Here is a 14,372-nt window from a genome sequence, read left to right as displayed (position 1 = left end):
ACCCATTGCGGTGTCTCGTGATATATGAACGGATGATTCGTTCAATTTGTGGTGAATGACTATTATGCATGGCTATTGTGAATTGGCGCACCTTCTGCATACACTTTAAACAAAAAAAAAACTGTAACAAATCTTTATAATTTAAGTAGAAATTATAAAATCTACATAAAACTTACCTTCCTCAACAATTTAACGACGAAATATGTCTTTATGCGAAATGACAGCAAGAACAGGGTTGTAATTATATTTTTGCTTGATATTGCAAGCAAATATACATGGGTTTTGGTCTGACATATTTTACAGCCATTGCAAATAATTTTCTGCGTGTGTTTGTTGTTGTGCCGGTGCACCAAGAGGAAATATATGCAATTCTTGCACAGTTCAAGGGTTTTGCAATAGCAAGCGAATACCCCTATTGTGTTTCTGTATTCCAACTAATCAGAAATTCTACCTTGCGCTAAAGGTACCCGTTAAGTGATACATTTCTTACCAGGATTTTCTGTTAAGGATCCATTAGTTTTACAAAAATTATATTGGCTTTTGATAATCAATTATAAATTTATTTCACTTTACTTCAACTATTACAAACATATCCATATGTATTTGCATATCTAATAATGTTTATGTAAGTTTAACAGCATTAAGAACATTCTTAACCATAATTCAATTATATAAAGTTTGAGTTCATCCTCTTCTTCTCTACTGGCGTAGACAATAGTAGAGGTAGAGATACCAAATGCAGCCAGGTTCTTCCCCATCTGGTCCTTCCAACGCAATGGACGTCTTCCTCTTCATCTGCTTCCCCCTGCAGCTACTGTGTCGAGCACTTTCAGAGCTGGATTGCAGTGATAATTATTAATATTCCGGATGCATATGCGTTTACTTTTACCATAAAATTATCATGATAACATTCATTGCCAGTTGGTAACCCGGTAGAAGTCTAGTAAAGTTCAAGTAAATAAATACGAATATTGTAGAAATGGGGACAGCTAAAAGAGGTGTCGATTTTATTAAAGCTATATCGAACATAATATCTAAATCAACTGGGTTCGAGAGCACTTTGAAAAAGGTGAAAAATTTCTTCTTAAATGGATGAAGATTGAATGAGATACGATTGGTATCCCCGAGGTTGACAAGTTTTTTGTTTATATAACTTCATCTGCTGTTTTTATTATCGATCGGCGAGATGGTGAATCTGACGGGCCTGCTTTAGAATACCGTCCCATGATTTCGGGAATAAAATGGGTATAGTCTGTTAGAGAAGGTTCTCCAGATCAAGTTATAACCGCAGGAAGCTTATTGTTTTCGAGGAATTTGAAAATTACCACTATTTGAGGTACATATATTTTCGATATAAAATTAATTTTACACTTCTAATTGCAATTTAGCGAAAAAACTGTTTTAAATCAAGATTTAACTTGTCCAATACTATTTATTTAAGAATAACAAATGAGTTATATCAAATAATACATTTTACAAGAATAATATAATTTATTTTCTTTATTTTTTTACTTCATTTAGAAAAGAAGTCGATAACGTAACCATTATTTTAAAGTTTGGAACTCTTTCGCTATTGTTAATTAAACAGAATTGAACAATAAGTTAATAATTGAATTAAAACTATTTTCGCACTATATAATGTAAAATAAATTAGTACAAAGGAATGTTAGTGGATAATAAATCGCAAAATATAAGAATAAAATAATTTTAAATCGCAAAAATAGTGTGCAGCTTTAGACCTGGAAAATGAACAAGTGAGCAGATATTCACCATGCACCAAGTGAATCCACACTCGCCACCTCTTCGTCGATTTCAAAGTTGCATTTATCTATCAGTCAGTATCGGAAAGTACCTCTCCGAGCCGTTCGGTACTAAACGGCGTTTTCAGACGGGATGACTCTCATTCGTGTGACTCCTACTTCTGGAGAACTAAATCGAGAAGGTAAAATCTTCTATCGCAGGCCTTAACAAACGCGCTCTTAGTCCTGCTTTTTCCAGAATGGATATGGCAGCGAAGAAAATGACTCTGGTGGCGAAAGAGGCCAGGACGAAATATCTCCTGTCATCAAAGCAAATAGTCGTCGCACAAGCACCCACGTCACTATTGACAGTCATAACTTCGGTTGTCTTCGAACCAGTATCAACCTCAACAACAACCTCAGCTTGGAAATCCACGTCACTCTTAACAGTCATAACTTCGAATATCTTCGAACCAGTATCAACATCAACAACAAGGAAATGGCTCTGGTGGCGAACGAGGCCATGACGAAATATCTCCTGTCATCACAACAAATAGTCGTCGCACAAGCACGCACGTCACGTTTGACAGTCATAACTTCGAGTATCTTCGAAGCAGTATCAACATCAACAACAACCTCAGCTTCGAACTTGTACCCCAGAATATTTCTTGCCAACAGGTGCTATTTCGGACTAAGGCAATTAAGAAGTAAAGTCCTCTCTCATCAAACAAAAACGAAGCTCTATAAGTCACTCATTATTCCCGTTCTGCTGTATGGTGTAGAGGCAAGGACGCTGACAATAGCTGATACTTATCACTTATTACGTTGCGAGTTTTCTGCGAAAGATTTATGGTTTTTTGCGCGTTGGCCACAGCGAATATCGCATTCGATGGAACGATTAGCTGTATGAAAGATACGACGACATTGAACGAATTAAAAGACAGCGGCTACGCTGTCTAGGTCGTCGTCTGAATGAACGAAAACGCTCCATCTCTGAAAGTATTCGGCGCAGTACCCGCCGGAGGAAGTAGATTAAGAAGAATTCCGTTGGAAGGACCAGGTAGAGAAGTAGCTGGCTTCGCTTGGAATCTCCAATTGTCGTGAAAAAGAAACGATTGGAGCGATATTGATAACTCGGCTATAACCGCGTAAGCGGTTTCTACGCTAGGGAAGAAAAAGAAATGCAATATCTCAAAAACTATAAGTTTCCTGCGGCTATAACTTGATCTGGAAAATCTCTATCCGACAATACCCATTTTATTCCCGATTATGGAACGGTATTCTCAAGCTTTTCAATCTGAAAAAACTATAAATACAATAAATTTTAGAATATCATTTGTAGTTAACTATATTGGTTCAAGATATCTCAATAAAAAAAGGTTTTTTTTCACTCCAAAACTAAACGAGATAAAATGACCCATGCAGGTATTTGAATACGTTTTGCCCATGCAAGCGATAGCTTGAGTAAATATTAAGATATCTTGATAAAACTTTTTCCTTGGCATGCTGAGAAAGCAGAAAGTGCTATAACTACGCCGCAACTTAAGTTTCAAAACTTGACCTAAAACATTTATAAAAATTCCATACAGTCTTACTTATAAATCCGAGTATCTCGGGAAGTATTAATGATTGCGATTTTGCGCTCGAGACTTTTTTATAGCAAATAAAATTTCCTACAAGTTTGTAATCTACAATTTTTCTATAGCGCTCTTCATTTACTAGATAAATATAAAAAATACAAATTATCAGGTGTTTAATTCTGAGGAATATGCAATGCGATAAAATTCGTCTGAGCTGTAGAAATTTAAAGGTAAAAATTATGATTTTCATGTATTGTCAATGGAAAATTTTTACATGCCTTGGTCAAGTACTTAGTGTTAATATTAAGATTTCAAATTTTCAGGTAATTTTTTTTCCAAGGAAATTTAAAGGGGAAAATAATGACAATATAAATTAAGGGTCAATTAAGACATCCTAACCAAACTTTCCCCTCATATGACCATCAGCCATCATGCGATAGTAATGGCTTTCCAGCTATGTATTTTTTAACAATTTGGAATTTAAAACAAACAAAAATAGTTATTTCTCATTCATCGTTAATCGTACCGTAACGTCAGTATTTACATATGTACATATGTATTCTACTTTGTGGGGATGTTTGAGTATTAATCACAGAGGCAAGAGCATTGAAGCATTTAATATTTTTTACATTTCTTAAGCGCAAAACTTACAAAATCGGCATCAGCAAAATTTTTAATGGAAGAGAAAATTAAGAAAAATCGGATATGAATCCAACCGGGCGTTATTGGAAAGTAATATAAAGAAGCCATGCTTTTAACATATTAGCGTAGACTTCCAAATTGAAATTTTAATCTATAATAAAAAAATTAATCAATTTGGCCAAATCACTTTTCTGAATGTTCGCTGAAGCTCAAAGATGGTTTTTACGACGAGAAAAATTCGAATAGTTGCCGGAAAGCTCAAAAAAATAGCCATTTTCTTGAATGTTTGTTTTTTAGTAACGCTAAGGCTCGAGAACGGCTGCACAACTCTTGATGAAATTTTCAGAGGTCGTTCGTTGTGGATTGGAAAAGATTTAGAAATAAAAAACCTTTCATGAGAAAAATTCGGAAAAATAATTTTTTTCCATACACATTTTTTTTGTGGTTTTCAATATTTTTATTTGCAAATTATTTGAATCGTTGAATATCGGTCGCTTGCTTTTTTATTTCGGTTAAATGAGTCTTAAGGTCTGAGCAAGATGGGCCTATGATTTGCACATAAAAGTTAAATATTAAATTTTATTACGTTTGTGTTATTAAGGTTATTACCAAACTTCTGGGCGTTGTCTCAGTTTTCGATTTTAATAATATTCATAATTTTAGAGAATCTTAAATATTAGTTACTAAATGCTAGTTATAACTATWAAAACTTAAGCAAAAACTTTAATTAGTAAAACAATATTTTCCAATAGAAAGTATGAAACCAAATATTACACAAAAATTTTGGGGTTTTAAGAACCGTTTTTTAATTTGATTAAATCTTAGCAAATTATTTACTTAAAAAGTTCGTATATAAATAATAGTAGACGATTCCATTTTGTTGTATCACTTTACTCTTTTATCTTACTTTAGCACAATAACATCAATTTATATTTTTATTAAAATAGCACAGCAAGGGCTGCTCCTATCGATGTTACTTTTCGAAGTGATTCTGCGAGGACACAGCTCCTAATTATTACGCACTCCTTCATTATTCTAAAAGTACCTAATAGTTCTCCATTCCTGTTATTATTCCTATTTGCGTAATTATAATCCAAAGTACCGTAATATATACCGCCTATGCCTCGCCTATTTCAAATAACGCTCTGGCAAACACAGTTGCCTACAAACCTCAGTATATATACTGTGCTACAAAATATTAGCACTCCGACATACACAGTTACAAGGACATGCAAAATATAACCATGAGCTCTCCGACACGGCCTTCCTGACAAATCATACGTCCTCGTGTGTTTACTTTAAATCATAATATTCTAACACATCTGTTAATTTTTTATTGTTTATAAATATTTCATTAACTTTTCTTCACATAAAGTTTGAGGCTTCTAGACAAAAAATAAAGTTTGAAATTAAGCAATAGGCAAAAGAAAAGCAACTGACAAATAAGCAAATTGGTAGCAGTACAATTTCTAGAATTATCATCAGAATAATGTACAAGTATGTGCACTGCTCTGCTCGGAGTTTTGTTAGTTTAAAAACTATAGCTGTAGCAATTGTCAAAAATCAAATGCTGTGCTCTGTGTAGTCTTAGCGGTAATAAAAATTGAGAGGTATGAGAGCGAGCTAATTAAAATTTGTGTCAGAAAATATCTACCTTTGGAACGAATGTAATTCAGACTGCAATTTTCCAACTGGTGCCTTAGCCAATTTACAGCTGATATTATTCTCAACAAACCTAGGAACATAATTTGACAATGTTTTATCCAACCTAAATTCGTCCCTGGACGTGATTAATCACTGCCCATCTAAATGCTCTAGGGATTACGGAAAAACATTTGTTTTTACTGTTTCTTTGCATTTTTCTAACATAAAACTCATTTCTTCAATTCATAGGTTTTATGTAAATTTTCTAGCAATTAATTACTTTGTTAGCTTAGCTTTATCAGCTAGGAATCAGAATCTCGTTAGTCAGATACTAGCCAATTATCATTTACCTCAGTCAATTCGACCCATTTTTAAACTTTTTTTCACACTCCTACATTATTTAATCTACGTATGATCAACCGTCATCCACCGCAGTCTATGTGAAAGCGAGGTAATAAGTAAACTCGCACCAGCTAACATACACACGCACACTACATAATGGTCTTACACACTTATAAGAATTAGGATGCGCCCTTGTTGCACTACTGCTACTGTTTCACTTCCCTTCATTATCTATTTGCGACCTATGCGCACTTTTTCTTTCGATGCGTTAATAATTTTGTTCGCTTCTGATTTTCCTTTCACTTAATTTTTATTTGTTACGATTTCGCAGCTACCCTTCACTACGTTTAAATCCCTAACACTATAATGGATTAGGATTCCAATTCGAATCAACGTTCGGATTCAGGCAAATCAATTTCGAAATTACCAACCAACCATAATTTTCACAAACACCAGTGCGCATTCAGTACATTGCAAACACTAACAAAACTTTCTTTTACTAATGAACAACCAGCTACATACTCATAGCAAAATGGAACCGACTCGCCTGATAAATTTACCACAACCTTTGGCGAAGCTAAAGTTCCCATTTTGTTGCACTTCAAACATCGTATATTGCTCCTTAATTACTGTTCCCGTTATGATTGTTTATTTTGCGTTCTTTCCCCTTTCTAGTGCATCGTCATCCGTATTACGCTTTGTTGTTGTAGCTGGTTGCGGCTTGTTACGTTGGTTACGAGTTACCCTCGCAACAAATTGTTATTGATTTGAGCCATGTGTGTCAACGCTACCTACACTGCGATTTCCTCCAAATCTTTATTTTTCTCTTGAACATGAATGAGGTAACAATTCGACTACCATATTCTGCAAACCCTTCTCCATACTTAGGATAACCATTTAAAACGTTCAATAAAATTGCTGTGGTTGTCTCCATTCCCACAAAACTTTGAATGAAAAACTCCTTAAATTGTGTCCAGGTTATGCCTGCGAAACTTATTTGCGATAACCATTTTGATGAGCTGCCGTCTAGCGCCTTACTTAAGGCTATCACAAGTGAGCCGCCTTCGAGGTTATTCCATCAAAAATGAGGTCCACCGTTGTTTGCTACCGGTCTTGGTATCTACATGGACTTGATTACGTCCATTAGATTCCGGATCTGCGAATCAAGCGCTGCGAGGATCTGGCATGAACCTTCACTTGTAGGATTAGCCGATTCCATTTCTGATATTGGCGATTTTGTTTGTAGATGATTCCATTTTGTTGTATGTCTTTATACTTTCATCCTACTGTAGCACAATAACTTCAATTTATATTTCTATTAATATAGCACAGCAAGTTCTACTGATATCGATGTCACTTTTCGAATTGATTCTGCGAGGATACAGCGCTTAATTATTGCGCACTTCTTCATTATTCTAAAAGTATCTAATGGTTCCTGCTTATTTTCTCTCTGTTCGCAGAATACGATCAGACCTCGCTCAGTAACAGTTTATCTATTCCTGTTACTATTTTATTTGCGCTTTTAGAATCCAAAGTACAGTAATATAATAACACTCCTACAAAATATTAGCACTCCGACATACACAAATTTTATTTAAAGAAATTCAATAAATTCAAAGTCCGTCATTCTGACATTTTTCTTCTTCTTCTTTACTGGCGTAGACACCGTTTACGCGATTATAATCGAATTAACAACAGCGCCCAAGTCGTTTCTTCTTTTCGATACGTTGCACCAATTGGAGATTCCAATCGAAGCCAGGTCCTTTTCCACTTGGCCCTTCCAATGGAATGGAGGTCTCCCTCTGCTTTCCTCGGCGCGTACTGCGTCAAATACTTTCAGAGATGAAGTGTTTTCGTCCCTTCGGAGAACAAGACCTAGACAGAGTCGCCGCTGTCTATTATTTCGCATACAGGTCATCGTTCCATCGAATGTGATATTCGCCTTGGAAAAAGCGTAAAGTACCACAAACCCTTAGCAGAACCTTTGTCTCGAAAACTCGCATTGTCGACTCATCAGTTGTTATCATCGTCCATGCCTCTACACCATAAAGCAGGACGGAATAATCAGTGACTTTTAGAGTTTGGTTTTTGTTCGTCCAGAGAAGATTTTACTTCTCAATTGTCTACTCAGTTCGAAATAGCACCTGTTGGCTAGAGTTATTCTGCACCGGATTTTCAGGCTGACGTTGTTGGTGGTGTTTATACTGGTTCCAAGTTATTCGAAATTATCTACGACTTCAAAGTTAAGACTGTCAACAGTGACGTTAGAGCCAGGAGATATTCTTCTTGCTTTAGTTCACTACCAGACCCATTTGCATACGTCAGCAGCTGAACACTCTTATAAAAGACTGTGCATGCCCGATTAAATTCTCAGCTCGAATTATTTTCTCAAACAGCAGATTGAAGAAGTCGCACGATAGGGAGTCGTCTTGTTTGAAACCTCGTTTGATATCGAACAGCTCGGAGAGGCCTTCCCGCTCTTGACGGAGCGTTTGGGGATTCCAGATTCAGACACCTTTTCGTGCTGTCGTAGGCAGCTTTGAAATCGACGAATAGGTTGTGTGTGTTGATTCTCCTTTAACGGGAATTTTCTAAGATTTGGTACATGGTGAATATCTGGTCTGTTGTTGATTTTCTAGGTCTAAAGCCTAAAAAGTCTAAATCTAAAGAAAGGATACTTATCCCACTGTAGTTGCCGCAGATTGTGGTATCTTACTTTATGTGGATTAGACAGAGCAGACTTAAATTTCAATCGTTGGTATGCTTTCGTCTGACCATATTTTACAAAGAAGCTATAACATGCTCCTTATAAGTTCTTCTCCGCCGTGCTTGAATAGCTCGACCGCCCTACAGTTCCCTCATACCGAGTTGTTGACGAGTGCTCTCAAAGAGCAGGAGTGCACGTCGAGCAGAAAATCATTCGACTGTCTGTTGTGTTTGCAGCTCTCGACGACGAACCTTCCTTGTTTTTGTTGACGTGCGTTTTTTGCTGTGGTGCGAATCTTGGCTGCAACAAGGTAGTGGTCCGATTCGATGTTAGGACCTCGGAGTGTACGCACATTTAAAACACTGGAGACACGTCTTCCGTCTATCACAACATGATCAATCTGGTTGGTGGTTTTTCGATCCGGAGATCGCCAGGAGGATTGATGAATTTTGTTATGCTGAAATCTAGTACAACAGATAACCATATTTCGGGCGCCGCGAAATCGATCAGAATCAATCCATGTAGAGATTTTTCATCGTGGAGGCTGAATTTATCGATCGTAGTGCCAAAGATACCTTCTTTGCCCACCCTTTCGTTGAAGTCGCCATGCACGATTTTGATGTCGTGGCGAGGGCAGCTCTCATAGGTGCGGTCCAAGCGCTAATAGAAGGCATCTGTGGTCACATCGTCCTTCTCTTCCGTCGGGGTTTGGGCGATCAGCGAAATGTTGAAGAACTTCACTTTGATGCGGATTGTGGGTAGACTTTCATCCACTGGGGTGAATGACAGTACTCGGTCACGGAGTCTCTCTCCCACCACGAATCCCACACCAAAGTTGCGCTCCTTTATATGGCCACTGTAGTAAATGCCACAAGGACCTACTCGTCTCAGCCCTTGTCCCGTCCATAGCACTTCTTTGCCGACGGTGATGTCTGTCTTTATTTTCACGAGGACATCAACCGGCTGGGCAGCGGCACCTTCTCAATTAAGGGACCGGATATTTCAGGTGCATACCTTGAAATGATAGTCATTGTTTCGTTTGCCATGGTCGTCATCAAAAGGGGGGTCTCTCATCCGAGGCTGTTAATTAGTTTTCATTGGTACTGTTTTTTTACGTAGCGGGTGCAAACCCTGCGCACAACACTGTACGGATGTTTCGCCATCACACCTTAGCTCGTCGTAAAACGGTTGTTCTTAGGCTATCCAGAAGGTAATTTGTCAAAGGCCGGAAGTCGTGCGCTGCTTGAGCCATATGTAAAAGAATCGTTTCTGGCCACTCCCAAGTGAATGGCGATCAAAGAACTTTCCTCACTTGCTTGAACTTCTACACACAACTCCATCCATCTTCTGACATTTCTATCTACTAAAATTGGATTTGATTGTGTTAGAAAATACCCTCAACAGGGTGTTAGACGACTCAACTGTCTGTGCGGGGCGATACTCTGCGCAATTACAAATGCAAGAAAGGGATTATATCCTATATTTATTAAAGGAATTCCATTTACAAACGCACATTTGGGAATTCAAGTACTAACCGCTTTTATCTCTCTTAATGTCTAAAATTAGTCCTTTTTCTTTTCAAGGTTGAAATAATCGATGGAGCTGACGGTAAATGCACTGCGGAATTCAAGGTAGCTCCTGAACATCTCAATCGTGGTGGAACTTTACATGGCGGTTTCACAGCTACAATTGTGGATATGGTCACCACGTACGCTTTAATGTCAAAGCCTTGTAATCCCGGTGTATCAGTTGATTTACATGTCACTTACTTAAAAGCTGCTAAAGAAGGAGACACAATACTGGTTTCTGCAAATACAATAAGAGCGGGCAAAAAACTAGCTTTTATTGAATGCGTTTTAACGCAGAAAAGTGATGGAGCAATTGTAGCCAAAGGAGGTCAAACGAAATTTGTGGAATCTCTGTAGTACTAATACTTAACTAAAACGTTTGGAGTCGCTGGATGGTTAAATAAAAGTCACTAATTTTTGGTATAATTATTTAGTTATTTAATTAAATATTATTTTAATAACAACTTATTTAATTTGGCCTAGTAATACTTCAAGTTGTACATTTCATAAATTTGTGGCCCTGAAAAATTTGGACATTGATTACGTAAATTTGTAACTTATGCATCATTTCGTCACCGACGTGCCGCACTTCTGCAGTGATAACGTTGTTGTTGTTGTACTCAGTAGTAATTGTTGAGTTGCTGTTTCAATGGAAATGATAACTCACCACCGCTTCTACCGCTGTCTCTTATACACATCTAGATGTGTATAAGAGACAGCTTATGCATCATTTCGTCACCGACGTGCCGCACTTCTGCAGTGATAACGTTGTTGTTGTTGTACTCAGTAGTAATTGTTGAGTTGCTGTTTCAATGGAAATGATAACTCACCACCGCTTCTACCGTCCTTACGTGGATATTTCTAAAAATTTAATTATTTTTTCGGTTGAAACGAGTTAGCTTTCTCATTCAGATTGTTCTCTTAAAAGAAAGGTTGCCAGTCTCGATATTTTGTACTAATTAAAAAATATACTTCAATTTATTTGAAATATTCTTAACCTAACTGAAATTACAGAACAGAATTTTTTTATAAATAGTTAGACAATTTTTAACAATTAAATTTTAGTTTTGATGTTTTACAATGTGAAACATAACTGAAAAATAGTTGAGTGTAAAAATGTTAATATAAATTGAGCAATGGCAAAAATGTTTATTAATTATTCTAATTTCTGTGCAAAGTTCTCTTTCATAAATATAGATATTGCCACTGTTATAAACTTTTCTATTTGTTAATTCGAGTATTGAATTTAACTTGAATATAGTTATGTTTATTGCGTTAATTTTGTTTTTAGAAATTTCATCTAAGAAATCGAACGACATCAAGTCTTAAATTTCGTCACATCTAAAAATTGATTAATAGCCTTTTCACACAAGAGTTAGTTGATCATTTAACTGGTTTTTGCTCTATGAAAGCCATATTGTTTTTTCATAAAAAATAATTTTTTTTTTTTACTACATTAATTCTTAATCGAGTTGAAATTCGAGTGCARCTCTACGGGTTGTTGTCCAAGTTCTAAATTTGGTTGCGTTCATTGATAAAATAGCAGCAGCTGATAAAATTTAATATAATTATAAAAATTTGAATGGGAAATCTTATAAATTAGCTTTGCCAGATTAAATTGGAAATACTTGTGGTACTCATTAATTGGCGCAAAATTGTTGTATTCATTGTAAACTTCTCAAAATGACAATTTCGCTAACCAGCTGTTTAATTTTATATGCAATTTATTTTGCGCAAAATTGCAACATTGCAAGAGTATTTTCAGTGACATTCATAACAATTTGTCGCAAATAAAAATCAGCGTTTACTCTTTACCCGCATATTGACTTCTTCGCTGTAAAACGAAAGTACATTTAAACCTAATATTATATTAATTTATTATAGTGAATTAATGAAATATTTATAGAAAAGACTTCCTCGGATAATTTAAGAACTTATTGTATTATTGCATGGAGCGAACATTTAACCCAAGCTGAAATTTTTAATTACTATATAATATCGCACCACATTATAGGAGTACTTACATTAAATTTGGTATCGCATTAAAAAAAAAACACTTTTTTTACCAAAGGGTACAAATACGCAAAAAATTCCTCAAATTTTTGAGTTATTACAGGCCAAATAACTTTTTAGATTTTACCTATGATTTCTTCAGCAAATCATTCGACTCTAGAAACCTAATCTTTTTGGATTCAGCCAATATTTCTTCGCAGGGTTTACTTTATCTCAAAAGTTTAATTTACTCTAAAAATCTTGTACATCATATTTCGAATACAACGGGTGGAATCTTTTCGGTGAATATGTAATGATTTTGAAGCTATCGCTGTTGAGAAAAAGGAATGAAGACACATATTTTTTAATCAATAGTGGCTACCTTCGAATCCCTAACAAACAGTTGTGTACGTATTCCAGCATAAATATGGCTTCATGTATACCTCTCAACTGTTTCTTCAACCGCACCCACACATAAAAATTTTTTTTGATAATTGTGATTCCTATACATTTGTCTTTTTGTTCTTAATTTTCTTTTTCATATTACATTATATTTTTTTTAATTCAGTCAAAACTACAGATAATATAAGATTACGGTAGAACAGCTTAAAGATCTTGGTATGTACAATCAATCAGAGAACATTTCTAGAACACTATTGCAGTTCGAAACTGACTTTGTTTACAACAAAAATTAAAAATACTGATGACACATATATGGTTTAAAAGCATACTACACATGTACAATATACAAAATCTTGCAACATGTTGCACAGTAGATTTCGCAATACAAAAATGACACTTGTTGATCTCGTAACTGAAAATATTTGAAGCTAATCTACTCGAAATCTCCCTTCACCTGAATAAAAATATAGAAAAGCTTACCAAAAAGTACATAAACCAAATGGATAAACGGAATGGTATATCTATGGTAAAAATTGACACCGCTTACGCGATTATAGTGGAGTTAACAACAGCGCGACAGTCGTTTCTTCTTTTCGCTACGTAGCGCCAATTGGATATTCCAAGCGTAGCCAGGTCATTCTCCACTTGGTCCTACCAACGGAGTGGTGGTCTTCTTCTTCCTCTGCTTCCCCCGACGGGTACAGCGTCAAATACTTCCAGAGCTGGAGTGTTTTAGTCCATGCGGACAAAATGACCTAGACAGCGTAGCCGTTGTTTTTTAATTCGCTGAACTATGTCAATGTCGTCATATATCTCATACAGCTCATCGTTCCATCGAATGYGATATTCGYCGTGGCCAACTCGCAAAGGACCATAAATCTTTCGCAGAACTTTTCTCTCGAAAACTCGCAACGTCCACTCATCCGTTGTTGACATCGTCCAAGCCTCTGCACCATACTCAGTCCGAAGTAGCACCTGTTGGMAAGAGYTATCCTRCRTTGSATTTCYAGGCTGACAWTGTTGGTGGTGTTTACGSTGGTTCCAAGATAGACGAAATTATCTACGACTTCAAARYTARGACTGTCAACAGTGACGTGAGTGCCAAGTCGCGAGTGCGACGACTGTTTGTTTGATGACAGGAGATATTTCGTCTTGCCCTCGTTCACTGCCAGACCCATTTGTTTTGCTTCGTTGTCCAGTCTGGAGAAAGCAGAACTAACATCGCAGGGGTTGAGTCCGATGATATCAATATCATCGGCATACGCCAGCAACTGTACACTCTTATAGAAGATGGTACCTCCTCTATTTGGTTCTGCAGCTCGAACTACTTTCTCCAGAAACAGGTTGCAGAAGCCTCACGATAGGGAACCGCCTTGTCTGAAACCTCGTTTGGTATCGAACGGCTCGGAGAGGTCCTTCCCGATTCTCACGGAGCTTTTGATGTTGCCCAACGTCAGCTTACACAGCCGTATAAGTTTTGCGGGGATACCAAATTCAGACATCGCGGCATAAAGGCTGCTAATTTTCGTGCTGTCGAAAGCAGCTTTAAAAATCAGCAAAGAGCTGGTGAGTGTCGGTTCTCCTTTCACGGATCTTTTCCAAGATTTGGCGCATGGTGAATATCTGATCGGTTGTTGATTTTCCAGGTCTGAAGCCACACTGATAAATTCCAATCAGTTTATTGACGGTGGGCTTTAATCTTTCACAGAATACGCTAGATGGAACCTTTTGTGCAATGTTGAGGAGGCCCCCACGG

At 36.7% G+C, this 14,372-nt stretch overlaps 1 protein-coding gene across 4 annotated transcripts; it reads left to right on the top strand.

Annotated features, from left to right (window-relative positions):
• Positions 1 to 929: 929 nt before the first annotated feature.
• On the top strand, positions 930 to 10,895 carry LOC108972164 (acyl-coenzyme A thioesterase 13-like). Of its 4 annotated transcripts, XR_001993613.1 has the most exons (3): positions 930 to 1,069; positions 10,238 to 10,642; positions 10,706 to 10,895. XR_001993613.1 is itself a non-coding variant. In XM_018938670.1 (2 exons), exons 1-2 carry the CDS (start codon positions 980 to 982, stop codon positions 10,577 to 10,579), a joined length of 432 nt encoding a protein of 143 aa, XP_018794215.1. In that variant the 5' UTR covers positions 930 to 979; the 3' UTR covers positions 10,580 to 10,690. The 4 variants fall into 4 exon arrangements, 3 of the variants coding, with proteins under 3 accessions (XP_018794215.1, XP_018794214.1, XP_018794217.1); XM_018938670.1 differs by lacking the exon at positions 10,706 to 10,895 and having other exon boundaries at positions 10,238 to 10,690; XM_018938669.1 differs by lacking the exons at positions 10,238 to 10,642; positions 10,706 to 10,895 and adding an exon at positions 1,984 to 3,142.
• The last annotated feature ends 3,477 nt before the right edge of the window (positions 10,896 to 14,372 follow it).

The sequence above is a fragment of the Bactrocera latifrons genome, unplaced genomic scaffold (assembly GCF_001853355.1).
Source record: "Bactrocera latifrons isolate USDA-ARS-PBARC rearing strain unplaced genomic scaffold, ASM185335v1 scaffold_381, whole genome shotgun sequence".
In the NCBI taxonomy this organism is placed as follows: Eukaryota; Metazoa; Arthropoda; class Insecta; order Diptera; family Tephritidae; genus Bactrocera; species Bactrocera latifrons.
The sequence above is the reverse complement of the archived record's forward strand: the minus strand, read 5'-3'. Positions and strand labels throughout refer to the sequence as shown.